Source organism: Amblyomma mixtum, chromosome 3, assembly GCF_055824585.1.
Source record: "Amblyomma mixtum isolate Tamu chromosome 3, ASM5582458v1, whole genome shotgun sequence".
Taxonomy (NCBI): Eukaryota; Metazoa; Arthropoda; class Arachnida; order Ixodida; family Ixodidae; genus Amblyomma; species Amblyomma mixtum.
In genome coordinates this window covers 180737952-180765093 of record NC_143014.1, presented here as the reverse complement: position 1 = coordinate 180765093, position 27142 = coordinate 180737952, and the positions used below count along the sequence as shown (strand labels likewise).

Below are 27142 nucleotides of genomic sequence, written 5' to 3'. Positions count from 1 at the left end.
AGCATCTCTGAGTCCAGAAGTCTCTAGCGCTGAACCCAATTTCTGCTCCCAAAACTGTCTGACTGCTATGGTGAAGGGCTTTTCTTCTGCAGGGAAGCAAACTTCCAAATTTCTGCAACCAGTCTATTCTAAATGGGTTCCTTTTCAGTGTAAAATAGGTGTAGTGCTGATGCACATGCCCCCTGCCACAGTGCCTCTTAGATCTGCTGTTCACTTTTGTTTGCGTGTGCTTAATTTTTGTGCCTTCAAACCTAGGTCCGCACCCACATCACATTCTGGGGTCAGCAAGGTGGCTGCCCTAATTGTCGTAAAGACACAAGTGGTGCTCTCTTCCTTTGTCGTTAAGGCATTTGCCAGTTTACCCAACATACAGATGTCCTAGAAATCTTGTAGATTACCTATGTTGTCTATTTTTGCAGATTGTTGTACATGTTGCTTTTTGACTGTGGCTCCTTGCCAGTATGTTCTGCCCTGGCAAAGCCAGCAAAAAAGCCATGGTCAAAGAAACATGTTGCCCGCTTTGCAGATTGTATTGCACTTGAAATATAGGATTCCTTTATATTTCACTAGCAGATGCCTGGACACTCAATTGATAGCACCATCTGTGCTTTCACAGCAATTATGGCAGCACCTGGCGAACCATTCCAAGCAGTGCAGTGATGTTCCAAACTGCTTCCAAAAATTTCTTTGCTTAGACCCTAGAAATTATTTTGGGCATTTTTGCCCTGCCACACTTTGGAAAAATCTCTTCGTTTTTCATGGGGTTAATTTATATAGTATTTTTTTTTCAAATTCTTGCTCTTTGTTGGAATAATCCGCATAGATGATTTGCATGTATCTTTTTTAAGTAATGTGAATAAAAGCTTTGATTGAATGGAGGCCAAAAAGGCAGCAATTCCAAGCATTACTCTCCACATATTTTTCTTTTCCATGCCCCATCGCATATTTGAAGCAGGGGTGACCCACGTAGGCGTGTACAGGCCTGTCTGTAAGGGGAAGCATATGTTCATGGTAGCGCCTCTGTCTCCTGGGCAGTAGCGGACAAAGGGGGACAAAATTGACCCATGAGAAAAGCTGGCCACCATCACCGCATCAGACTACTTGTTAAAACAAAACTCTGAGAATTCATTTTCAAGGTTTGTTCATTCAGGATGTGGTTCCTAATGAAAGGAAAGAAAACAAGCACTTATATGATAAGTATGTCATGTGTTACTCCTATAACTTAGGCTAGTGTTGGCTAAACATGACTGCCATACTTACTTTTATATTGATTGATCTATTGTGTAAGTGGACACACTAACTTTAGGAACTGGGAAAAATAGTTATGGTTGTGATGCGGCCTAGGTCGCCCAACAAAAGCTCTAGGCCACCAGCGTGCGATTGAAGCGACCTCTGCAGCACACCGTATAAGGCTGATGCAGTGCTTCTGTGAGAAACTCTCTGCAAAGATAAGTGTAAACACCTAATGTATAGGAAATCACCAGAACATGCAAAACCGTATTTTCATTTTATTCTTTCGTTCATTGGACAACCTTATGTCTGCCGTATCATCGATGTCATACATTAGTGGCAATAATATATTAAGCTAACGCGTAATAACTCATTCGTAAAAGTTTTCTCAGTTCTAAAATTTTCTGAGGACTCAGGATTTCCTTCTTCCATAGGACAAAATTTCCCTGAAAATTCCTTGAAAAGGGGAAACTTCCCTAAAAAGGAATGTCACTCGGTGTGGGTGTGAGCCTAGGTTTGGAGGAACAAAGTTAAGGACATGAAGCACAAAAAGTTGGCAGTAATTGATTGAGGCACTGCAAGTTGCCAGAGTCGGAGACCATGTTAACACTGCTTCTAACATTTATTCTTGGAAAAGGAATTCTTTTTACAGTGTTACAGTACAGTCCTCTTTTAGCATAAAAGCAGTGGTCCACATGTGTGGGTGTGAGAGTGCACAAGGGAGGAGAGAGGCCTCCAGCGCACCTAGCGGGTCGAGGCATCTTCTAGGCACTCTTCGGGCCTGGAAGGTGCCTCCTCTGGAGCATCCTCTGGTGGGTACACTTTTGGGCATCCACCAGTAAAAATCCACCTCCCACCTATGAACCTCCACCAACCTTCACCCTCCAGAAGCTCACGGCAAAACAAAATTCAAAGGTGCAGTAATGGGAAGGCAAGCAATATGAATAAGTGAAATGTGTGACCAGTACTGCTGATGATTTGTTGCATCACATCGCTTGATTGCCTGTGCACTTTTTAGAATTGCATTCACTTGCCTCTGCATTTATTTTTAGCTGTTTGGATTTCACACTTCGTTGATTCTTTATTGTGCTGTCTATCTGCTGCTTTTGCCTCTGCCATTACACTGACTTTTTTAACGCTGCTTTTGGTGTGCTGACTTTAAGCTTCCTTCCTTTTTTGGCCTTGTCATTTTTCTTAATGCTACTGATCCCAGTTCCTTTGCCACTGCTAGGTTTTGGTGCCAAGTGTACATGCAAAGGCTCTTTTTTGGCCCTGTTTCATGGATGACTGTTCTTATATTGATTTGACCTGTTTCCTTTTGGACGTGGGTGGGATGGTGGATATATAGGCTCTTTCAGCTCCAGTCTTGTCCTTTGTCCTTTTTTGTGCTGCCTCATTCTGCAGTTGAGTTCAGCTGGTTGCTTTTGCTTTATCGGAAATAAATTTGGAAAATGTTTCTTGGAACTGTCCCAAAATATCTGGAATGAGGAGGCCATAGTATGTTTCAAAACATGATGGTGGACTTTAATGGTGCAAAGGCAGCTTGGCCAAAGAACCATTGCGCAAAGTGTTTTTAAAAAGGCCCACACATGGTGGGGTCAGTTTTCCAAACATGAATCATCTCTGCCTTGTCTATATCTCTGAGGATGAAGCTGAGCTATGGTGTTAAAAGTCAACCTCTGTTGCTCTCTGGGTTATGTGCTCGTTGCACATAGCAGGCCTGCGTGCAGCTGCTCGTATGGAGGCTAATAAATCAAGCTGCACGCCCTACCCAGGATCTTAACAGCCTTTATATTTGTTAGATGCAGTGGCCGCAGTGTGATACGCAAGTTTATAAGCAAAGCGGCTCTCTGGAATGAAGTAATCATTGTGAGAACAGCGTGCAGGTCGTAAACAAGGACTTGCGCAGTGCATTATATACCGTAATAGCGTTGTTCACACGGCCTCATGCGAGTTGTCAGATGGCATTAGAAAGAAAAACTTTCTCTTGCTGATGTCAGTGGCTTATAAAAAGCCACATGAAGAATAAAATTGTGTTAGCAGATACTGTGATGCACTGTGTGCTGTTCCCTATTTGTGTCCATTGAGCCCCTAGTGTTTCGCATATGTAATATGAACCTGGAACATCAGTTTCCTAAGCTGACTGCATTCAGCAACTAATTTGCCTGTCTAGGAGGTACGATTTTGATTATCGCTATTCTAAATCTATGCAGTGACTGCATGCTTTTAGTGCTATAGATAATAGCTGGAATACTCATAGCTGCATTCATTCTTTTTATAGGTTATGGAATCCACTGACACGATCATTTCTTGGCCAACAAAGCTGAAGGCTAATGTGAAATCAAAGAAAGGTCAGTAATAGAACATCATTTACTAATAATTTGCGGAAAAAAACTTGGAAGGTTAATTTTTCTTCCACTTTAGTCTATCCAGAATAGTGTTGATTTTTCGAAATTGTTCTGGTATTTCAATGAATCATTGACTTCGAGTTTTATTTGGGGTCATTTTATTTTGGGAGTGTATCCATTGTTATTTCTGTGAATCATTGCCCAGCTTTAATTTTCAACTTCGCAAAGAAAAAGGTATGTATTCATCAGGATAACTTATTGAATTTAAATGAGGATTTACTGTTGTGTTTGCATTGGTTGTATGGTTCCTTTGCAGTTGTGAGTTGTGTTGGCAGTATGCAAAAATATTAAGAGCAAGAAATGCAGATGTATGCCGGCATTAGTCAGAGTTGTACACTGGGATGGATCCCACTCTGTGGGATCAAGCTGACCATGTCTTTTCTTTAATGGATACGATAACCTGTTCAGTATATGTGTGTAGCTAGGAATTTTTCTCATCACTATCTTTGTGATACTGCCATTTTCCTAAACTTATTGATGCTGTAGGTTGCACCTTTATAAGTTTTTCCTGTTTGGTCTGTTAGCAGGAAAAACAGCAATGTTTATGTATGCTGTCTCGGAGGTATCGTGACTACACTTATGAGCCTCTGATCCTATTATGCACTGTTTTTTTAAATACTTATTAATTCATCCTTTGGCATCTCATTATTTTTATTTATTTATTTATTTATTTATTCATACTGTTAACCCTCTGCATGAGGGTCATTACAGGGAGGGAAACATATACAGACACAAGTGCAATTCTCTTCGCTAAAAAAAGAAACACTCAAATGCACAGAATTACAGATTTGCACAGCAATCTTCCAGGAACGCGTTCACACCTATCACAAATTTGTCTACATCTGTTTGGTCCACAACGTCACTTGGTAGTTGATTCCAAATTTCTACAGCATCGGGAAAAAAGGAGTAGCGATAGACATCAGTACGTGTAATAATAGGTTGTAATACGTTATTGTGATTTTTCCGAGGGCAACGCTTCAGGGGAGGTGCAACATAGTGATGTTTATTAACTTTGACTTTATCATTCATTATCAGAAAAAAAAGTCAATTTCTGCTTTAGTCTTCTTACTTCTAGTGATTCTAGCTGACACTCTTTTAGCATTGCTGTGACTGAATCAGTGCGGCGGTATTTAGAGCATATAAAACGTGCTGACATCCTTTGCAATCTTTCCAGTTTCCGTTTTAAACCCTTTTGATGAGGACTCCACACTGCACTTGCGTGCTCTATTATTGGCCGCACGAACGTCTTGTACGCAATCAATTTAATTTCTCTAGTCTCATTCGGCAACTTCTTCCTCAGGAAACAGACCTTCTGGTAGGCTTTTAAATAGACATTTTCAATATGGGTGCGCCAGTCAAGATTATTTGTTAATGTCACTCCCAAGTACTTGAGACACTTTACTTGATCTAAGGAATTTTCACCGATATTGTATCGAAACATCATAACATTCTGCTTCCTTGTTACTTGCATGTAATTAGATTTTTGGTAGTTTATTTCCATACCCCATTTCAGGCACCACGAGTTTAACGACTGAAGACATCTATTTATGTTCATCTGATCTGCCGGGGAAGCCACAGGAGAGTAAATTAAACAATCATCGGCAAAAAGTTTCATTCTGACAGGCGATTCGACGATAGCAGAAATATCATTTATATACAAGAAATCTTGACAATAAAACAAGGAGTATATTGACGGCAAACAAGCGAATTTGCTTGCTTTTGAAGGAGGGTGGTTAAATTCTGAAGCGCTATCGGAAAGTTTGGTTGACCTGTGGATCTGCCAACTTTTTGCGAAAGTAGTATTTGGAGCACTGCTTCCACATGGATTCATTGGTGGGAATGCAGCGTGGATTGTGCCAAACTGTATGTTACATTATTCCTGCTACATGTTGCATTTTTGTGCAGCACTGGTGCAACTGCATAAAAATACTTCACTTACTGCAATTTCAATAACATCGGCTGATGCCATAGGGAGGGGGCTACCACATTACACACAAACATAAGTGATTTTGTTCGGTGTGTGACAGAAAAGGCGACTCGAGGAATCCAATCGCATTTTGCTGTCATGCACTTTTCCACCCTTCAATTTGGAGTAAACTTTCTTTTTGGCCAGAAAGGGCTATGAGCTGGAGGATAACTTTTACACAGCAATACATGGTAATCGTGAAGTTCGTCCAGTAAAGGTAGTGCGCTCCCGTAATGAAACTTTTTCCTGGGTCCATTTTTTGCTGTGGTCAGGTAATTCAAAAGCCTGATTAATTGGAATATTTTTTTGTGGCCCCTTTGACTTTGTATTAATGGTTTTACTGTATTGTTTGGTTCATTTTTATCTGTGCTTCTGAGTTGTTCATATTGTGTTAGTGTGTGTTTTGGTGTGCGCTCCTGCTAATCGAGAGACATTTTGCACAGTTGATGTTTAATAGCATTTCTACCTTGATTCTCAACGTTGGTCTGCTACTACAAAACATGAGGAAGCTCTTAATGAATTGTCTTTTTGCTTCCTACAAAGCCTGCTCCAAAACATTCTTTGCCATTCTCACCTCTGCATTTGTGCTAAGGCAAGAATTTCCTAAACCATAAGCTGACATAGAACAGTTTGAGCAGTAGGTAGTGTAGCTCTTCATTTATGTAGAGAACGATGTATTATATTGCATTGTGCCAATTCACTTTGTGGCATGATACAGTATTTGCTTGTATATTAGTTGAAACGCCGTACAGGCCGGCTGCCTAACTTTAAAAGCTAAAAAAAAAAGATGGGGGGGGGGGGGGGGGGGGAGGGTGTGAATGTCGTATAGGTCAACTGTGAAGCTCAGAGCTGCTAACGTGTAATTTAGGAGACCGTTGCAGCTTGCCACATATCAGAGTTGTGACAACGTTGTGAGAAGCAGCATTGCAGACGGTGCACTGGATAGAGTGTGAAAACGCTTCCGTCTGAGGAACGCATGAGAGAAGGCGAGGGACGTAAACAACTTCATTTCATTTTATTAAAGCTTGGCAGACATTAAACTTCTGCAGTGTCATCAATGTTGTACTAGTTGGCTGAATTTTCCTACTAGAAAAAGCCATAGAAAGCTTAGCATTGTTATTGCACGCAAAAAGGTGTTGTTCTTGCTGCTTTCCACCAGACTCTTTTCGGTTTAGTTTTCTTCCTCATGCAAGGCAGCCCACTCAATGCTGCTGAGAACCAACGCCTGCATTTGTGGGGCATGACTTGCTGCTTGACTGGTTCTGCAGAATTTTCATTTTCAAATCTAGGCCTCTATAGTGCTCAATCGGTGTAGTTACAACACTGTGGAAGTCCACGCTTATCTTCATATTGGACTTATCTGAACCTTTTGTGCAGTTGTCTTGAAAAAGAAGGGGCATATGTTTAAATCTTTGTTTATCAATTGTTTTAAAGCTTCCTGAATGCAGGACTTTCAGCATTAGCATCACTGGTCATTCTCTCGCTTCCTTGTCTGTTGCCAACTGGGGTTGCACCTCGCCGTCAACTTTGTCATTTGCCATCTTTTTTTTTTCTGCTCAATTTTCATAGTTTCTGAGCAAACACTAGCTAGCCTGCCAGAAAGTACTGCTTGAATAGTCGTGGTTTCTGTGTGTATATGTGTAGCTTGTATTAGGTGCAAGAACATGGTTGATGCCATGGATTGTTTTATATCATGTACTTAGATTGTATGCAACTAAAAAAAAAAAATGTGCCCAGCCTGTTATAGTCAAAAACTTGTGTTGGTTGAAAGCAGTCAGTGTAATCTAATGGCATCCGTGTTTGGTGGCTATCACTGTTTTATGAGTGGTGCACCTTTACTTGCCCATCATCTGCTGCACTGGTAGCCACGTGTGCTCTGTTGCTGAAGAAGTCAAAGGTGTGCAAAATGTTTTATCCAATTTTCCAGTTTGTCAACAAGCTTTAGATTGATAGCAGTGTTCACCTGCATATTGCTGTTGCCTGCCAGCTGCTAATACTGAAAGCTTCAGTGCTCTTTCGTGGCGTATGGGCTGTGGTCAATAATTCTAAGAGGTCGCATAACATCATGCTCACTGTAGTTTTATTTCTTGAAAAATGTAACATTCGAGCAGTATGCTTAGTTATTTGTGCATATTTGTTAGTGGTGCTTATTCATGTGCTTTTAATTTCTGAATGCATGCTGGACTGCACTGTCATCTGCAGATATAACACATGATGCTTGAGCTGTTAATGTAATTGCTCTTTGAAGAACTATGGCTGATGAGCACAGTTATATCTGCAGTGCTTATATCAGGCAGTGCTTATATCTGCAAGTTTAAGCTGATTGTACAGAGTGCCACATCACTCTATGTTCTGTTCTGTGACTTTTTGACTGTGCATTCTTTAACGGCACTGTTCTATTGTCCTAGATGTTGGAATAAAATGATGTAAAATGATCATATGTGGTACATTTTGTTTCATTGCAGACCCACATGTAAAGGTCTGTGGATCTTCTGAAGCAGTTGGCAAAGCTCGTGAAAGAATTCTTGAAGTGCTGGATACAAAGGTATGTCTCGCTTTCATCCGCAGCTGAAAAACACCGCAGTTTCAGTTGTGGCGCCCACTGATGCTTGCTATGAGGAAATTTTGAGCTGGAAGTACATCGGTTTAGTAGTTATTCACTGTGTAGACTGCACTTCTGAATTACGTTGGTTGAAAATCTGAGGACCACGTTTATTTTATTTTTTTTTGCATACCATTTGTACATTTTGATGTTGATTGCTTTTATGAGCTAATATAGCACTTGAGTGCAAGTTTCTTCTTTAATTGACTATTAATTCTTGTATGCACAAAATTTGTTCAGAACAGATACGTGTGGTAAATTTTTTGAATGTTCACAAGTCCTGCACTTGTGACGTCTTTCAAATGGAAGCTTGGTATTGGGAGAAGCATCCTAGGTGGGCTCAGTGCTAATCTTTTCTTTTATCTATTCAATGCTTTGAAAGTGACCTTTTCTACACTGCATTCTTGCCTTCTCGTTTGTTAGAGAAACAGGGTTACCATGAAGATGGACGTGTCCTTCACAGACCACTCATACATCATTGGCAAGGGAGGCCACAATATACAACAAGTGATGGACAACACCGGCTGCCATATTCATTTTCCAGACTCTAATCGCAACAGTCACATGGACAAGAGCAATCAGGTACCAGACATGAGCCTTGTTTACCTTTACCCTATAAAACAAACATCATTTTATGTCAGTTCAAATTTTCTATAGTCGGATACAACTTAAGAACGAAGCGGCTTTTCCCCGTCAAAGAACCCCCCCCCCTCCAGCCAATGGCGTCGGCCGATTCTCATGACCCTGCTAGTGTGACCCCTCTCTACATTGTGGCACCGCTCCCTGCATTGTCACCCTAGCAGGGTCATGAGAATTGGCAGACGCCATTGGCTGGAGGGCGGTCCTTTGACGGGGAAAAGCTGCTTCGTTCTTAGGTTGTATTCGACTATAGTGTACTACAAAAATTAGTCTAACTTTAACGGAATCCCTCAAGGTAAATCGTAATTCACTCATGGTAATAATAAACACAAACGTCCTCCTAAGTAAAGCCATGCGATTGCGAGGGAAAAGTTTTTTACAGTGGGCTCTATCAAAGATGAATGAACCAGTCTACTTTCTCTTTGCCACTTCCTCTCCTGCCTTGGTTTATTTCTTTGATCTGCATGAGCAGGAAGCTGAGTGCAGGGAAAACCTGCAGCAGTATGTGTAAATGTTGCCGCCTTTAAAAAGTAGGCAGCCAAGGTGGAACACCAGTTCAAGAATTGTGCTACAGTCGCACCATAGGGACATATCAAATGGGAAGCTGCAGTGGATAAGTGATGTCGGAAGAAGCTGAGGAGGCAGGATGTCTGCAAGTATGTCCAAAGCTGCTCAAATGATAATGAATGTAATGCTGCTGGCACACCCAGCTGAGATTTCTCGTGTTATGTTAATTCTTTAGCACTTTGTCTGCCTGTGGCCTTGTGGTTTTGCATGCTGAGTACTGTGTGGTTCTTGGGGGTTTTTATACTTCTGCTTCCGGTGAATTTTTATATTTGAAAGAATGAATTCGTGTTTGCCTTTTTTTTTCTCGTGTCGCCACAATGGTTCAGTGGCCATGGTGCTCGGCTGCTGACCTGAAAGATGTGGGTTTGATCCTGGCCTCTGCGGTCACATTCCAAATGAAAGCAAAATGCTAGAGGCTTGTGTACTATGCGATATCGGTGCATGTTGAAAGAACGCCAGGTAGTCAACTTCCGGGGCCCTCCACTATGGTGTCCTTCATAGCCAGAGTTGCTTTTAGATGTTACACTCTAAACCTTCATTGATCCCCGCAGCGGTGGCTCAGTGGTTACGGCACTCGGCTGCTCACCCGAAAAACGGTGGTTCGATCCCGGCCACGGTGGCAGAATTTCGATGAAGGCGAAATTCTAGATGCCCGTTTACTGTGCGATGTCACTGCGAAATTTCTGGAGCCCTTCACTACGGCATCCCTTATAGCCCGAGTCGCTTTGGGACGTTAAACCCTAATGAACCAAACCAAACGTTCCCTGTAAACCTTTATTTTCTCGGTGTGATACTCCCGCTACATAACATACATAATTCGGTCCCAAATGCTCATGTCCATTCCTGCCACTTAATCTATAGTATTTAAACTAGTTTTGTGGGTTGTGAATGCTGATATGCTTTTTGTATTGGGTAACACACCTGCCCAGCATGCATCACCACTTAATATATCACAAACTCTGACCTTTGGCATGGTGCTTTACAGGCAGATCGGTATTAAGGGTGAGGCATGGCGTAGTTCACATTTATGTTGATTGCAAAGCCAGATTTGTAAAAAAAACCTTCATTTTTAGGTTTCTATTGCTGGGACACCGAACGGTGTGGAGAGCGCAAGGAATCAAATTCGGGTAAGTATTCTATTAATATTAGATGAATTCCAGCAAACCGTAATGGCTGTTTTGTTTTTAGTTTTGTTCGGGGTAAATGCAGTGTGTTCGATCTTAATAACAGTTGTGGATTTTTGCACTTCATGTTTTTGGTGTCCATTTATGGCCATTCTTCCTGGTGGTTTCCACATTGAGTTGTACAGAAAATGTAAAGTTCTTTTTCCTTGGGTCCATAAAGAATGTTGAGATTTAAATGACTTGCAGGAAGTTTGACATTAGTTTTAGCCCCTCTATGTTCGCCTGGCAAGCAGAAGCGCTGTTTCACAGCTGTGAAATGCTCAGCTGGGAGTGCATTAGGTGACCATCATTAAAAGCACCTCTTTCATTTGTGTACGGGACAAGCGTAGTGCACAGTGTAAACCAGACAGTTTAACACAGTAGCCGCCACTTTGTACTGTAAACCTTGCCCAAGGCCACGCAGCTGACCTGTCTCTGCATGCTGAAAGTGATCGAAGGGTGCTGTTAGAAGTGACTTGCAAGGGTGCTATGCTTAGTTCTATACATCGAACTGTCTGCAAAATAGTAGTTCGACATACTGAGACTTTCCTATACGTCTCTAGAGGCTTCCGAAGGGTATAATCTTAGTTTGATATAACCAACAATTCAAAATATCTGGATTCAATATGTGCGGGCTTGACTGTAGTTTGTTATGGACCTTATCTTCAAGTGTAATTACTGACATGGTTTTTTGTGGTTTGCTCAATCATAGCAATATGTTTTAACAGAAGACTCAGTGTTACTCTAGCATCATGTGATCAACTTTGGACCAGTGCAGACAGAGCATTGCTTTGTTCACCTGCTGGCAAAAGCAAATGTGTTATCTGCAGTGTGCAAACAATGTCATGACTGTGAAGGCTTTGTGAAAACAACGAAGTTCCATAAAACTCCTTGTCATTGGCGATGGCTCAAATGGAAATGGGGACATGCTTGGTGTGTATACGCAGATACCCAATTATGCATCTTTCTTGATACTGTACTTTTAACCTCTTTTGGGTGAGCGTACTGGCTTCACATTCTGCAATGCCATTTATCAGAGCCACCTAATGCAGCCAGACCACCAAAGAGAAAAATGCAATTGGCTGGTAATTACAGCAGCTGTACAGGTGTTGTGGTCACTTTTGCATGCGATAAAAGCTCTTGCTTGGCTTGGATCTTTGAGACGTTGTCGATGTGGTGAGATTGGAGCTGCCTATTTTCTCGTGTATATTCAAAATCTTCAGTCTAGGCGATGCGGTACTTGATGTGTGCAGGAGCTTCTACCCATGGTGGTGTCATTTGAGCTGCCATTGAACCTGGCTTTGCCATCAGCACTGGACCCTTCATCCATGGCCCTGCAAGGCATTCTCAAGAGTCATGGAATTACTGTCACTTTTCGGCCTATGCATAATTCTCTAACTTTAGTGGTGGTGGTTAAGGGCAGCCGTCGCTACGTTGACCGTTTGCGCCAGGGACTTCTTGTGCTTGTGGAGTACCTCACTGGTGGGACTCGGGTATGTTTCCTATTTTTTTGGTCTTCTCCCATTTTCTTTCCTACCATTATTTTTTGGAACAATTTAGGCTCAACAGGCTTTGCAGGATCTGCTTTCTTGCCATTTGATTCCTTTGTTGCGACTCAAGTGTGATCCACTACTTTAGTCACCATGTGCGCGTTAATTTAATTGATCTCTCGTAGTGAAAATGGTGCTCGGGTGCTGACCTGAAAGATGCGGGTTTGATCCTGGCCGCAGTAGTCATATTTTGATGGAGTCGAAATAGTAGAGGCCCGTGTACTATGCAATGTCGGTGCACGCTAAAGGTGCACTAAAGAGGATTCTGAGCTCGTCTTTTTATGCGGGAACTCGATCTGCACGCTCTGAGCATTATAAGGAACTTTGAATTATTGTCCTGTGCGGCCGATTTTCCTGTCAAATCGAATTAAACATCCCGGCTCCCGCCTTTTGAACTAACCTTCGAAAAGAGGAGTCAGCCAATGCTGCAGTTCCTTTCAGCCAGTCACATGGCAGCTTGCCACTGCCATCGGTGGAGGGATATATAGCGATCGGCAAAAGCAAAAGTCCTCGCATATGTTTATTTCTACGGGCCTAATTTGCGGCTATGTATTCTGTGACTGAAACTTTTTATTCACGGAAACCTAAACAAAATAAAAGCAAAAGCGGAGCCAGCGTTGGCGGACTCCTCCTACTTTTCAAAGGTCCTCCTACTTTTAAAAAAAAAAAGGCGGGAGCTGGTACGTTTAATTCAATTTGACAGAAACCTGCTGCACAGGTCAATAATTCATACTTCCTAAGATTGCTCGGAGAGTGTAGATGGAGTTCCCGCGGTAAAAAGACTATTTCAGGTTCCTCTTTAGTGCACCTTTAAAGAACCCCAGGTGGTCAAAATTATCCGGAGCCCTCCACTAAGGTGTCCGTCACGGCCCAGAGTCACTTTGGAACGTTAAATCCCATAAACCAACCTCGTAATCAAAAGTTTGGATTTGTAGTTAATATAAAGCAGGAATCCTTAGGGTCTAGTTGGATGGTTCTTATTTACTGTTTATTCTGTGGGGAGCTGCACTGCAGCGGCAGCCTAGTGGTTTGAGTATCCACCTTGCACGTGGAAGATGTGGGGTTCAATCTCCAGTGATGCCGGCTACCTACCAGTGATACAGTGGGTGCAAGGTTTCCCCTGGCCTGGTGTTCGGTTCCATTAGGGTGAAATTCCTGTGAAATGGGACCTTGGCCCCACCTTGAGCAGATGAAAACACCTTGTGCCATGGCGCTCTTTAGCCACAGATGCCCGTGTACCATAAAGTTTCATCATACTTTGTAGGGAGCAGCATTGCTCTGGCCTACATTATAGTGGCTATGCCTATGGTAGCCACTATTTAGCATTCTTCATATTTGCAATCCTACTAGAATCCTACTGCTACTAGAATGAACACTGTAAAGCTGACTTCTTGTGCCTGAGCAGGTCTGAAACTTTTTAATTTCTCGTATACATTTATTTTGTTATGTGTTAAGATCAAGATGATGTTAGCGTTCTTCCAAGGTTCTGTTGCGCTCAAGGTCATAAGGCATTGAGTAGCACAATCTCCCTTCCGTCGTTCAAGAGATCTGCTGTTACCTGATTCTCACCAGCTGCTTTCCCCCTTTGCATTGCTCCTAAGGCTTTCTTTACTTCCTCTTTCGTTACTGATGGGATGACTCATTGCTGTGCGCTACTGTCTCTCCCATTAACATACAGATTACATTGGCTGCTGTATAGGTTTGTGTAGAACTCTTCGGCTACTTTAACTATATACCTGCCGCTTTCATGTTCTGTTTTTGCTTTTTGTAACCCACTCCCATCTACAATGCTTAGGCGATTGAGAGTATGCGAAATAAATAATCTTATCCATATTGCTAATGACATTGCCCTCCTTGTCTCTTAACGCATACATTCAGTTTATAATGCTGCCTAGTTTTCTCTTCATTGCTTTTAGGCTACCTCCGTTCTTTAGAGCATGCTCGATTCTCTCCATATTAAACTTCCTTATGTCGGCTACCTTGCGCTTATTTATAAACTTGACAGCTCTACCTGTTATATTCTGTGCGTAGGGTTAGGTGCTTTCATGCTTTGGCATTTAATCAGATTTTTCGTCCCCTGAGATAGCTTGCCGGTATCGTGTTGAGCCATCCTACCGCCAACTTCTACTGCACGCTCTGTAATGATAGCTGTGTGATCAAAGAATTTAATGTTTCTCGGTTGAGCAGAAGTTCGTAAGGATTTTTTTTTTTTTGCTCCTGGCTTAATAAAAGTGCCTGCGAGTTTGTTTTTTTATACTGTTGAGGGCACTTCAGTTATACTTAACTTCTGATCAGTTGGACATGTCTGCAGGTTGGCATGTTTGAACCATATACCAAGTGTTAGTTACTAAGGGAAGCCCGCTTTTTTAAAAATAGGGTTTTTTAGGTAAAGAGAGGCTTTTTGTGGCATAGTGATACTAGTGTTGTCATGCATGAAAAAAAGCCGGCAAATCTTATTAACTAGCAAGGTGATTGACTAAATTCTAATAGTTAACTTTATAACTATTACAGATGGGTGCTTCTGTGCAATCAATTTGCAGCTGGCTGTTAGTAATAGCCACATCAGTTAGAGAATTTTGAGAACCCTTACCCTCGCCGCTGTGGTTCAAATTTGAGCCATTTCTCATGCCATTCAAAAACCTTATGCCTGCGGAGAGCACAGAGACGTCCATCAATTTGAGAGACTTCGTGGTGACATACCATGTGACAGTCGCTGCCTCGCCTGCGCTACAGCAGCGAAGTGACTAAGAGTGGGGAGCACTGCAGCGCAGGTGGGGCAGCAATTGTCACATGGTACATCGCCACGGTGTCAACGGGGTGTCTGTTTGATAGACTCTACTTTGCACTCCACGCAGGTGCACAGTTTTCGAATGGTGCGAGAAATGGCCCAAATTTGCTGAGCTACAGCGGCTAGGGTAGTCATGTTTTCACAATTCTAGGAACTTGCATGTCTATTACTAAAGGCCGGCTACAAATCTCTTAATTGCAATGAGGTGCCTACCTGTAATAGTTAAAGGCCTACTTGACCGAAAGTTTACTTCTGCTAATTTTGCGCTCGATATAGTGTGCATGTTATGAACAATATTTATATTTAATATTAGGGCTGTGAAGCGTCTAGTATTTTAGTTAGAAGCGTTCGAAAACCTCTGTAGCAGACGACACAGTCCCCTAGCGGTGAGCTGGACAACTAACAGACCTGACCGGAAATGACTCACCATTGAGACACCGACATCGCTGGCTCGCCAGTTTCAGGCGTTCTGAAGTGAGTGAGCGCCCCTTGTAAGCCCTTCTTCTGGCTTGTTTCTGGTTCTTTTCATTGCGAAGCTCGATGATGCCAGCAGTTAATTTTTCTCTGACACCATGTCGGCGAAGTGCGTGGCCGCGGAAAAGAATACAAGGAATGCGGAAAGCACCATGTATACCTCTCGGCCACTGCCCTTCACACCACCGATCTCGAAAGCTGATGTCAACTGTCTGGAGCTCAGGGTTTAACGTGAATTCCCTTCTCTTCTTCAAAAAACATAATGGTTGGTGACTGACTCTTATGCCTCGCGCTAATCCTTTTTGTGGGTTGGGCTTTGTCAACAGAGCTCTCCCGGTCTACATTATGCATCAGAGCACGCACGTGTTTCTGGCCCAATCGGCAAAGCATGCCACGAACTGAGAGGGTTATATTTGGGACAAGAAAGGCTTCGAGGCGTCTCTAATCGGGAGAATAAAGAGGACGGGGGAACCGCTCGTCACAAGCTAGCTTAGCGGAACAGCTCTGCCCAATGCACAATAATGCCGTCGTGCACTGAGTGTATCTGCTGCCTCGAAGATTCACAGGCCGGGCTGAGAATCCTGGTAGACCACATGGGCGTTACTGAAAACGTCGAATTTCTTACTGCCTCGCGCCGTTCATACTTGAGGTCGATTACAGGAAGCTTCAGCAATATATCCGAGGTGCGTCTCCAAGACCTCAGACCTGAGCACATGTTATTTGAATGATAATATTTTCAAAGGAAGACAACACGTAATTTTGATTATATGTTCTGCATTATTACTCAGTCGATACAGATACACTACCGGCAGTCTGCGTGGTAGGCGTATACGGTCGACAGGGGCCCGGCAACCACGTCGTTCTGTCCAGCTGTGTGGTTTGAAAAGATTAGAAAAACATTTCCGTCTCTGCAGTTCACGTGCTTTAAGTGATTCTAGGTAAATACAGTAATGAGCGCAGTGCATAAGGCTTTATTCATTTGAATCAGCATGTATTTTGCAACGCGCAGTGGCTTGCCCGACCGAGGCGCGCAAATGATGAACCAGCCCACCATCAGCACCGCATTGATGCCATGGTCCTCGGAGAGAAAAATATATATTAATTCTACTGCACAAATTTTGCTTCTGGCATATTTTTTCGCTTAATACAGCGCTTAAATTTCTAGGGCTCCCTTTTTAGACATCCAGTTGTTTTCATTGATTACCTCGCGTTCACAGCACCTGTTCCAAATTCCTATGCACAAGTAGGAACACCTTTCGATGGGGGAGAAAAATGAGAAGGAAAAGTAGAAGGAAAAGCAGAAGGCAGGCCATTTTTTTTATCAAGACAATAACCATATTGCATGCACAGCAGCGCACATGTGCTGTTGGCACGCGCATGACCGCCTAAAAAACCAACTTGATAATACAAGCACTTCTTCTACTTGGCCTCCATTTGAATATGCTTCCTTCCTCCGCTATGTCCGAACTTTGCACAAGGTGTAATCGAATACTGCCAGGCAAACAACGCTCACTAGCATTGCGGCGCGATCATCTTCGCTGAGGTTGAGCGAGGAGTTTTCTAGTTTTCTACAGCAAAATAAAACAAGTTTAAAACTTTTTCTAGGACGTTTCATCCGTGTTAAGATGTGTGTTCTCACATATAACTAGTATGTATTGCTCAAAGTGCTGCACGAGCTACCGGTACCAGCGCTTTGCACGAGCCGCAACGTGCAGACGCTTCGAACCTGTCCGGACTCCAGTCTCAAACATGCATCAGTTCCGGCGGGCGGCAATGGCGCCTGTTTTTCCAGTTTCGGTATTGAAAATTCAAATTTTTGCGTGCCGTTGGCACATTAACTGCTTGAAACTGGAACGTAATGTTTTGTGGGTAGCATAATACGGGGGTGTACTATGAAAAACAACCCTTTTACGGTTTGAACAATTTCGGTCAAGTAGGCCTTTAAGGAGTTTACTATTAGAATTTAGTCAGTCACTTTACAAAAAGCTTCTATTTACCTCAAAAACCCTATTTTTATAAATTAGTGGTGGGCTGCCCTGAAACACCTGGTAGCATACGTGCGCCCAGTGTTGGTAAGGATGTTGGAAATGCGTGCTAATCAAAATTCATTATTCGGTATATGTTCATACTTGCGTTTTCACTGAATTGAAGATTTTCACTGGCAAGCTTTTGTCATATTTTTTTCTTGGGATATTTGGATAAGCATTGCAACCTCATTACCTGTACATTTTTTTTTTCCTGCAGACTCAGGTTGGTCTGGTGACGCTGAGCATGGAGATTGCTCCTCACCACCATAGCTTTGTCATGGGGCACGGCAACTGTAATGTGCAACAGATAGCACGGCAGACAGGCTGTGTGATCACATTCCCAGATCCAGTTGCAGTTACCAGCCAGCCACCACCTGTACTTCCTGCGTTCATGGCCCTGGGCCAACAGACATGTCCCAACGGGCGTCCACCTGTGGGCATTCCTTCAAAGTCCACTGTGCACATCACTGGAAATTTTGATGCAGTGCACAACGCCTGGCTAGAACTCATGGTGGGTCATTAATCAAAAAGCTTGAACGCCTGTCATAGACACTCTGTTGTAGTGGTAATAGCAATTAAGGCATTGAAGTACTAATTTTTGGTCACAAGTTGTCGCTGCGTATTGATGTCAAGTGCATGGAGAAGGCCTGAACCTGCTTATCTATGTAACGTTAGATCAGTTATTGGTGTGGTTAGCAGTGACATATAGTGCCCATATTGGAGACGTGATGATCCAGTATAAATGGCCTTGCATTTGTTTACCGTTGCATGGTTACTTAGAGGCGTGGCTCTTAGAACTCCTTATAAAAGAGCCATTCTCCCAGGAATTTCTAGACTGAGCACCGACGTGTAGGCATTGAAACTTAGCTACATCAAATGTGTGATTAGAAAGTCTGCTTGAACAGACAGCCAACATGCTTGATAAAGTGCGCAAATGTCCCAGCTCGTTAACAGTTGCAAAGCACTTTGGCGATTTTTATCTCAGTTAAGCTGCAAAGTGGCGTGTTGCCATTTCTTTGATTTGTTCTAGGCCAGGAAGGTGCTTTCAAGCATGAGGATACTGCTCCTCATTGCTCTGGGGCTGCATCAAGGAAGCACTTTGCTTGCCAGTGGTTTTTCTTCCTCCCCTCGTAACTTTGTTGCACAACATTTTGGTAACGAGTAGTGTTCGGAAGCTTCGTTTGCTGTGTGATGCCCAAGAAAAGCAATCAGGGCTGGAAAGCAATATTCGAACAAATTAGTGAAACCTCATTAAGGCGCACCTTGCAGGGCCATGAAAAAACTGTCTGCAAGGTGTCAGTGCACCTTCACTGGAAGCAGCCTAAATAAATATACCTGCTGACCTTGTGAAGAATGGTACCAGATTATTCCATTGAAGAAGGCACATATGGAAGCTTTTATGTATTCCTTTTATGCCACTAATGCAGCCTCGAAAGCACCTACAACAGGTCCCAGCTGCTCTGTTAGGCCCTGTATTTGGATGAGCAGATGAAGCAGGTCTAGCATGCATACAGTTTCTCGAACAGTGGGGCTTGTACTAAATTCACCTTCCTCGCCAGTGTCGCTTGCATTGGATGACTTCTCACCAGAGATAGAAACGATGTCACTATTGGACCATCCTGCAGAAGTCTACTGCACTGCCTGTTTCTAAACATGCAAAAGTTGAGTTTCCACAGCACCTTCCCATTACAAAAACTTGTGTAGAGCCCTTCACAGGCAGCAGCAGGCAGCACTGAGACCTTCACCCTGATGCAATCCATGCTGGTGGATGATGTCACTTTGGAAGCACTAGATGTGGGAAGTGCATAATCGGACATTGCAGTGTTGCGACAGTGCAGCGAGATGGGGCCTAATATACAGCCATGCAAGGGCGCCAGTCAGCCTGCAACACTGCATTGATGTCTACAGCACAAAGATAAAAAGGAGTTTGTTGTGGCTAGCGGCTAGTCTAAACCTGCCGAAAATGTGGAGCAGTGAAGCCATCATGCTAGAGAAAGTCGCGTGACATAAAGTGATAGCTATGGCGCAGGGAACATCCGTGAAGCTTGGGTCTGTGACCACTCTGAAAATGTGGCCTGTGAACAGGGTGGTGGCAGGGCATCGGATGTGGCGGGGTTACTCGGTGCCCCCATTGACTGATGGGAGTGTCCACTCCAACCTGGGTGTCCACTCCAGGCTCATCAGCAGCTGAAAGTGTGCTTGTCATGTGCTATGCCATGTCGCCAGTGTCTCTCGACATGTAGCCGCAATCTACGCGTTGGGAACACTGGTGAAATTTCCTTTCAATGCGTTGCTTAGTTCAGGGTTGCTTTGCAGGAAACCTCTTCAGCCTCTTATGCAATGATGGATACATGCTAATGGAGACGTTCACAATAAACCACTGCTTTGAAAGCGGCTACCAAATTCATGAGGTTTAATGGAAGCTGTATCAGGGGTTTCGAATTCATGCAACTACGTTCTAGGTGGAACTAGGGCTTAAGCGAGTACGAGGTTTTACTGCTTGAATTACTGCAAATTGCCGCCGCGGTGGCTGAGCGGTTATGGTGCTCGGCTGCTGACCCAAAAGACGCGGGTTCGATCCCGGCCGCGGCGGCTAGAATTTCTTTGGAGGAGAAATTCTAGAGGCCCGTGCACTGTGCGATGTCAGTGCACGTCAAATAACCCCAGGTGGTCGAAATTTCCGGAGCCCTCCACTACGGCGTCTCTCATAGCCTTAGTCGCTTTGGGACGTTAAACCCCATAAACAACAAAACAACAATTACTGCAAATTCTGCAAGGAATGCATGCGATTTGATATCACCCGAGCATCAGTTCATATTACTTGAATTCCTTCTAATCAGCTTAACTGCATTTGAACTGTGGGGACCATATTCGGTAGAATGCTAAGGAACTAAATCATTTTGGAGGACCTACTTTTTTGATTTGGGCAAATGGGCTACCAGCTGCAAAAAATGTTTGTGTGGCAGTGCACACTGCTCACAGAACCTGTTTTAATATTTAAGGTGGGGTGAGACTTCAGTTATTCAGGTGCTGCTCAGCATTTCTCTTCAGAAAATTTTTTTCCCGCTTAGTTTATGCAGGCCTCAAGAGCACTTGGTTTGTTGGGTTTGTACCTCCAAATGGTGACTTACATTTTTTACAGGCATGTAAAGAATTTCCCAAAGTGTCGCAATATTTGTAAATTGTAACATTAAAACGAAAGGACTTGTCAGATCAGTACCCTGTGTGCATGTTTGAAAGGCAATGGCAGTGGTGGCGGGGAGTGTCGGTAGCTGACGGAAAAGCCAACGCTGCTCACGTATAGTTTCTTTGGCTCTGACACATTTGACAACTACCAGCCACGTTTTACCAGTTTTTAATGCAGTGCTTCATCAATAATTTGTGCTCCGGGTCCCGTAAGCGGTCATTCTTTACGCCGAAGAAACTAACAACTGCGCGCCGGGCCATAAGTTCAGCGTCTTGTAATGGGTGATATGGGTGTGGCAGCTGCAGCGAGGCTAAATATTCAACTGTTCCATGCGATGGGCTGTTTGCAAAGTGCAGGATTTCGCTGGTTGACATTAGAATGTGCTGTGGGACTGCAGCAGTGATCAAGACCACAGTGCTAGTGAGGTCAATGGCAGTCTGACTAATGCATTTTCGTTTTGAGATGTGTCCATGGGCACACTAACGCGCTCCAGCCAATAGAGGCTGATAAGCGGCGGCTGCTGGATAATGTTGTCATGTTCTATTATTAAAGGCGAAGCTTAAGTGACCTCCAAGTTTTTTTTTTTTTTTTTCCTGACTTCTATGGGGAGGTGGATGTGCATTCAAGTGAGCTTACAATTTTGTAAATATGGTACGTTTGAAGTGCCAGGCTCGGAGCAATCTTCACCTTGCAGATCATGTCTCACTCAGTGCCTTCACCATCATGTGAAAGTTTAGGGTATTGGCACTTTGTATCCCCCTGATTGCCAAAAAGCAGCGCATGAATTTTAGCTGCCCTGAAACTTGTCTTCCCACGACGGCATGGTTGTGTTTGAAAAAAAAGCGGCTAAAAGAATCTTATTCTTGTAATATATTTTCTCATCTGGCGTAAACTACTATATAAAAATTGGTAGCCAAGCATTTGGCACCATTTGTTGATGGATATTTAAAGTCAATATTTTAACATTAAGACAATGAATTGCAGTCTTTAGAAGCGAATGGGTTCACAGCTAGCTCAGAGGATAATGCAGTTTTGAAATTAGCATAAAAAGTTACACGTCTGACATATTTGCTCACATTTCATGCATAAATAACAAATAGTTTTAATTGCTGCTTCTCCCATAAGTGTGTGTTAAATTCGCTTGAAACTAAGAAATCTCTGCTAGCTGTAGCACTCCTAGAAAAAGCTGCAAGTTTGCAACATACACATTTGTGTACACAGCGCCTAAAAGAGTTAACATGTCTAAAATACCAAACTTGAGGTGTAGTTGCAAAGTGTCAATGTCCTTCACGAGTCAATCCCAAGTACAGCCATTTTTTGTCATGTGTTTGTGTATGCTGAGAACCATATAAACCTTCAAAAGATGTGTTGTATGCATAGGCTTCATCATGCTGGCTCCACCTTGTTGCTGGTAGAACTCAGTGTCTTGCACACATGCAGCATGGTTCACTCTGGCCATTTTGGTATGGCTGTTATCATTCAGTTTGTGCCAGCCAGCTTCAACAAGATGGAACCTTTGACTCTGTTTCCTAACAAGTTGGACTGATATCAGCAAGGCTGTCGGCGTCCATCTCACGTAATGTGGGCATCTGTGAATTACAGTAGAACCTCGTTAAACCGCAGTTAAAGTTAAGGCTTCAAAAAGGGGTGCACATATTCCTCGAACATGTCCTAAAGAAACTATGAAGGTCATAATTTTATTTACAGTACATATTTCACATTGACTCCAAATAAAGTGTACGCATTACCTCCACCTCCCGCCTCGCCCCATGTTTATATAGCTCCCTGCAGAATGGCATGATAGCGCATGTGCAGCTCAAAGCAATAAATGTGCTGCGGTACAATCTCAAAGCTGGCAGTTGAGGTAGGTGGAGATAAAAGGAGATAAAACGACACCCTTCTGTGCTGCCCAGCTAACTATAGGCAAAGCGAACAGTAGTCTGTTCGGATTCCAGAGGTTACCCGAAGTTTGCTCTGCAACTGTTCGTCCGGTAAAGTGACTGCTGGTGCCTGTTAAATGGCACACAATGAGAATTTTTGTTTTTACTAGTTTACAAATGATTTGACTATTTTTTTTTTTTTTTTTTACACATGAAGCTGCATGTGTCCTGCTGGAGCTCTAACAGGAAGCACGCACTACCCACAGCTCGGGCGAAACTGTTACTCTGTGCTGGTCTATACACTGCGCCGACCTACACGCAGTGTTTGCAAACAGAAGAGGAGTTCATGACAGCTGGACTTGCCTGGGGGTGAAAAGTAGGCTTAGCGCCCATAGGAATACGTGGTGGTGGTGGTGGTGGTGGTGGTGGTGGTGGTGGTGGTGGTTGTTTATTTTCAACAAAAAAAAAAGGAACAGAATGTTGCAGGTGGGGGCATTTGCAATCTAATATCTTAAGCTTTCTTAAGCAGTAATATCTTAGCTGAAAGGGAGAGGATAGCGAGAAATATAGAGGAAAGCGATAGCAAGAAAGGACAGAGGTTTGTACTCTATTTACAAAATACAAAAAGTAATAAAGTTCACGCTGCTGGTGTGCAAATTTTCAGGCTCTGTCCGAAAGTAAGTGCGTGCGTGCGAGTGGCCACTGCGCACAATCATTTACGGAAAATGACTCTGTATATGCATAGCCACACGCATAGCGTCCTGTCTCTTACTAATCACTTACGCTGCACACTACACGAGCAACCGGGGTGGGGCACCCGGCAGCGCACTGTCCTAGGTAGTTTTTTTTGCAATTAATACAGTATAGGTTGTGTAGTTTGAACAGCCGTATTAGTTTGGAAATGTTGCACACACATAAGCAAGTTTGACTGCACTAAAAGATTATGAGATTCGGGGAAACTCCTAGTGTATAGATGATTTTGGGGGTATATCCTGCTTTGCAACTTTTATTGTGCCGTTTTAAAAAGATAGCTGCGAAATGACTTAGCATATTCTGTCACATTCTTCTTGAAAGCACTCGCGCACTGTTAAAACAACCACGTACGTGGGTACTCTGTGAAACGAAAATATATTTTTGAGTTTTGCTTGCATTCTTTCAATGGGCTGCACTCCCGTTCTGTACCGCCAGCTGGGAATCACCCTAACACTCACTTCTTGCAGTGTTTTAAAAATGCATAGGTGCACTGTGAAATCCGAAAACTGCTTTGAAAACTTCTGCTTCCATGTATTCCTATGGGCTCTAAGCCTACCTTTCAACCCAGTTTTACCCCAGTAGTTGCAGCCGGCGAAAGGAGCGCCACTGCATCCTGCTTGCATCACAGATCTGCGTTGGCTTATGTCATACCCCCAGTTTCGAGTGGTAGTTTTCGTAAAAAAAAAATTGCATATACGTGGCAGTATATGCCGTATTGCACATTATGCCCTCTGAATTCCTAAGGGAAGGATCTCTCTCACATTCCAACACAGATTTCTTTGTGCTACATTCGATAGCATAAACGAGCACCTGGTCTTTCTGTCCCAGCTTTGGCGGGATGCGGACGTTCTTGTGACGCACCCTGCTGAAGGGCCACTGCACTGTTAGTTATTGTTGCAAAGAGCTCGAGGGATGGCGCTCGATCATCTTTGCGATCTTGGCTCCTCTTGGCTACGCTTTGCTACGATTTTCTATTGGCCGTATGACTTGCCGTCGTTGCATTGCAAAAGTCTGCTGGCCAGCCGCCTTTGGGGATAACACAGCAGTCGGGATTTCGCCGTGCTTGTGCATGATGAAAAGTGGAACCAGCAGTGTGAACATATACGTATGCGATAAGCTGGTACGGTTTATGCGGATACAAAATGCATTATGTTCAATGGAGCAGAGTTCGGGATTTGACTTTTCTACTCTTAAAACGAGACTACCGTTTAAGTGGGTACGTTTTAACGGATGTTTTGCTGCATTGCAAAATTTCAGCATGCAATTTTAAGTCTCTCTTGATAATAAAACAGGAAACAGTATATTGGCATTTACTGGTTTGTCTTCCTTGTTGCAGGCATAAAAATCGTAGTTTGCTTTGAGGATGTTGTGAGGAGGCAGTGCAGAGGCCACACTTGCTGCCACATCTTTTGCATGGAACCACCACGGTGGCTCAGCCCTAGCTGGGCGGCCGCATTTCGATGGGGGTGAAATGCTATTGCTCTGCGATGCCAGTGCATGTTAAAGAACTCCAAGTGGTTGACATTATCCAGAGCCCTCCACTTTGGGACGTTAAACCTTATAAAACCAAAACCAGATCATGTTTTACATAGCACGCATGCAAGCATCATGTGACGCATGTGGAAACGTTTTTTTTCCAACCTGCTGCACCATTGTTTCACATAGAATGCTTCGAGTCCGAGATTTGCTGTAGCATTTTTCTTGTATTTTTTTTTCCAGGGTCGTTTGCCGCTTGTTTTGATGTTTGACCTGAAGGAAAACCAAGCAGTCGACATGCGTAAGTCATTTTATGCCTTTACCATTCGCATTTTCATATGTAATTTTTTGCTCCAAGGTGTTTCTTTTAATTTTTCAGTTTCCATCTATAAACTAATGGACCACATGAATGTCCACATTTCTGTCAAGCCGAAGCCTAAACGGAACAGCAGGGTTTGTCATTCCCTCTTCTTGCGACATTAGATTTATGTCCAGTGGCTGTGGTGGTCATTTGAGTGCTATTCATTGTTGCTTGGGATTGTTTTTTATCCGTATATATTCACTATACAGTCAAACGTCGATGTAACAAACACGGATATTACGAATTATTGGCTATATCTAACTCTTCGTAAATATTTGACAAACACATGCAATTTCTATTTACAAGAACACAAGATAAGAATACAAGACTTGAATTACAAAATGATAAACACAAATAATAACAAGCAAAGCAGCAAACGTTTCACTTAAAAAAAAAAAGACTTCAGTTCACGAACAGTCATCGTGGTTCTTAACTGATGCAATGTTTTCCGGCAGTTTGTGTCAGTGATGAATACCTTCCCCTCCTATTGGAAAAGGGATGTCACCACACCACTGCTCAGAAGTGTGGAATTCTTGTTGTGTGATGCAGATTTGCCTGCTGCAGAGTGAGGAATTTCATCCCCATGTGGAATTTCATTCCTTCACAGGGACCCACAAGTAAAAGGCTGAAATTACTATAGCGATTTTATGTTGCCTCGTCTAGTTTCTATATGTGCATCGTTTAGCATGTCAAAGCAATATGAGCAGTGGCAGTAGGGTAGCAGACGTCAGTGTTGCCATATGTGCAATGCTAGTGTTTCGTGCTTTGGCTGTTTGGTTGTTCTTTGGCTGTTCAAAAGTTTGGTTGTTCAATGCTGTTATATTTTAAGAATCTGCACAGTGATTTCAGTCGCAATTTTCTGGCAATTTCTGCACTCTTCATAATTTTGTTCTAAAAGGGTTAGTGGGAAAGCGGAGGAAAAAAAAAAATCTTAATTGCCATATTATGCGAGATAATGGGCCCACATCATTCTTTAGTGCTGTTGAAATTTTAAAATCTGTATGTCTCAACTTCATGACAGTGGGCATTTGGTCCATTTTGTACAGCTACTCAATATTTTGGGAGACCAACTTTGAGGCCTGTATTAATGAATATCGTGTAAACAGTTGCTTCTGCTACAAACGTGATCTGCACCTCTGGTTATAAGACTGAAATCTGTCGGGTGATTGCATTTCACTTTCACCCTTCTACATGGCAGTGGCTCTTTCGGGAATATGTGTGCTATTTCCCATCTCCCGTTTTCAAGTGTATTTTTTCATCACTGCAGCTACCGTGTTCGACTGTTCCCTTAAAATGTACAGGCAGCCCGGGTCATCGTTTTTGCTGTCACTTAACTGACAGCTCATGGCAGAAAAAGAGTAAGATGCACCTTGAAGCACGAGGGAGGGAAAGGGAAGCGTTGGTCTGCTGGTCAAGGTTTTGAAGACTGTGTCTTTTGCGGTCATCCTTGGGGAGAATTTACAGACCCTCATCATGCAAGGAGGAAAGGGTGGAGTGGGACGAAGGAAAGAGGAGCAGGGTGGGGTAGAGAATAGTGGGTGGTGCACGTTTTCTTGAAAAGTAGGAATTTGCGAATGTTGAAATTTTTGATTATGGAGAAAATTGGACTTCAATGTCAGATCTAATTCTAAATATCTGTTCGTCATGAAAAAACTTTCACAAAGATGTATATGCAAACATTGTCCTTGCTTTTTTGTTTGTTTGTTTCAAAATGTGTGGTCTTTGCAGCTGAAATTAAGCAAATAGATAGACTCCGCACCATGTAAAAAATAGCAATGCACAAAATGTACACTGTTTGATGTGACAGGATAAAAGTGTGCTGCGGTTAATGTAGCCATGCAACACGAGTAACAAAATGAAATCCACGATTCTACACATGACTGCATGTTGACTAAAACATGATGGGTAGTAAAACTTCGTTAATTTGGACTTCAGGGAATTTGAAAAAATGTCAGTATTATTCCTGCCCTCCACTCCACCTAAAAAAATAAATTGTCGAAAATGTGGTGAGCTGTGTGAGGAGACTCCAGCAACAAGCGCCAATTGGCTTCTGAAGTGGCGCTGAGCTGGC

General features: G+C 43.0%; 1 protein-coding gene across 5 annotated transcripts in view; it reads left to right on the top strand.

Annotated features, from left to right (window-relative positions):
* BicC (protein bicaudal C) overlaps window positions 1-27142 on the top strand; it is a 98403-nt gene that overhangs the window by 27017 nt on the left and 44244 nt on the right. For 4 of the 5 annotated variants that reach the window (XM_089582124.1, XM_089582122.1, XM_089582121.1 and 1 more), the window contains exons 3-10: window positions 3512-3581; window positions 8070-8149; window positions 8630-8788; window positions 10486-10539; window positions 11829-12068; window positions 17632-17925; window positions 24954-25011; window positions 25090-25163. In XM_089582124.1, the coding sequence (XP_089438250.1) occupies window positions 3512-3581; window positions 8070-8149; window positions 8630-8788; window positions 10486-10539; window positions 11829-12068; window positions 17632-17925; window positions 24954-25011; window positions 25090-25163 (1029 nt within the window). The remainder of the gene's footprint in view (window positions 1-3511; window positions 3582-8069; window positions 8150-8629; window positions 8789-10485; window positions 10540-11828; window positions 12069-17631; window positions 17926-24953; window positions 25012-25089; window positions 25164-27142) is intronic. The other variant, XM_089582125.1, reaches the window with a different exon arrangement.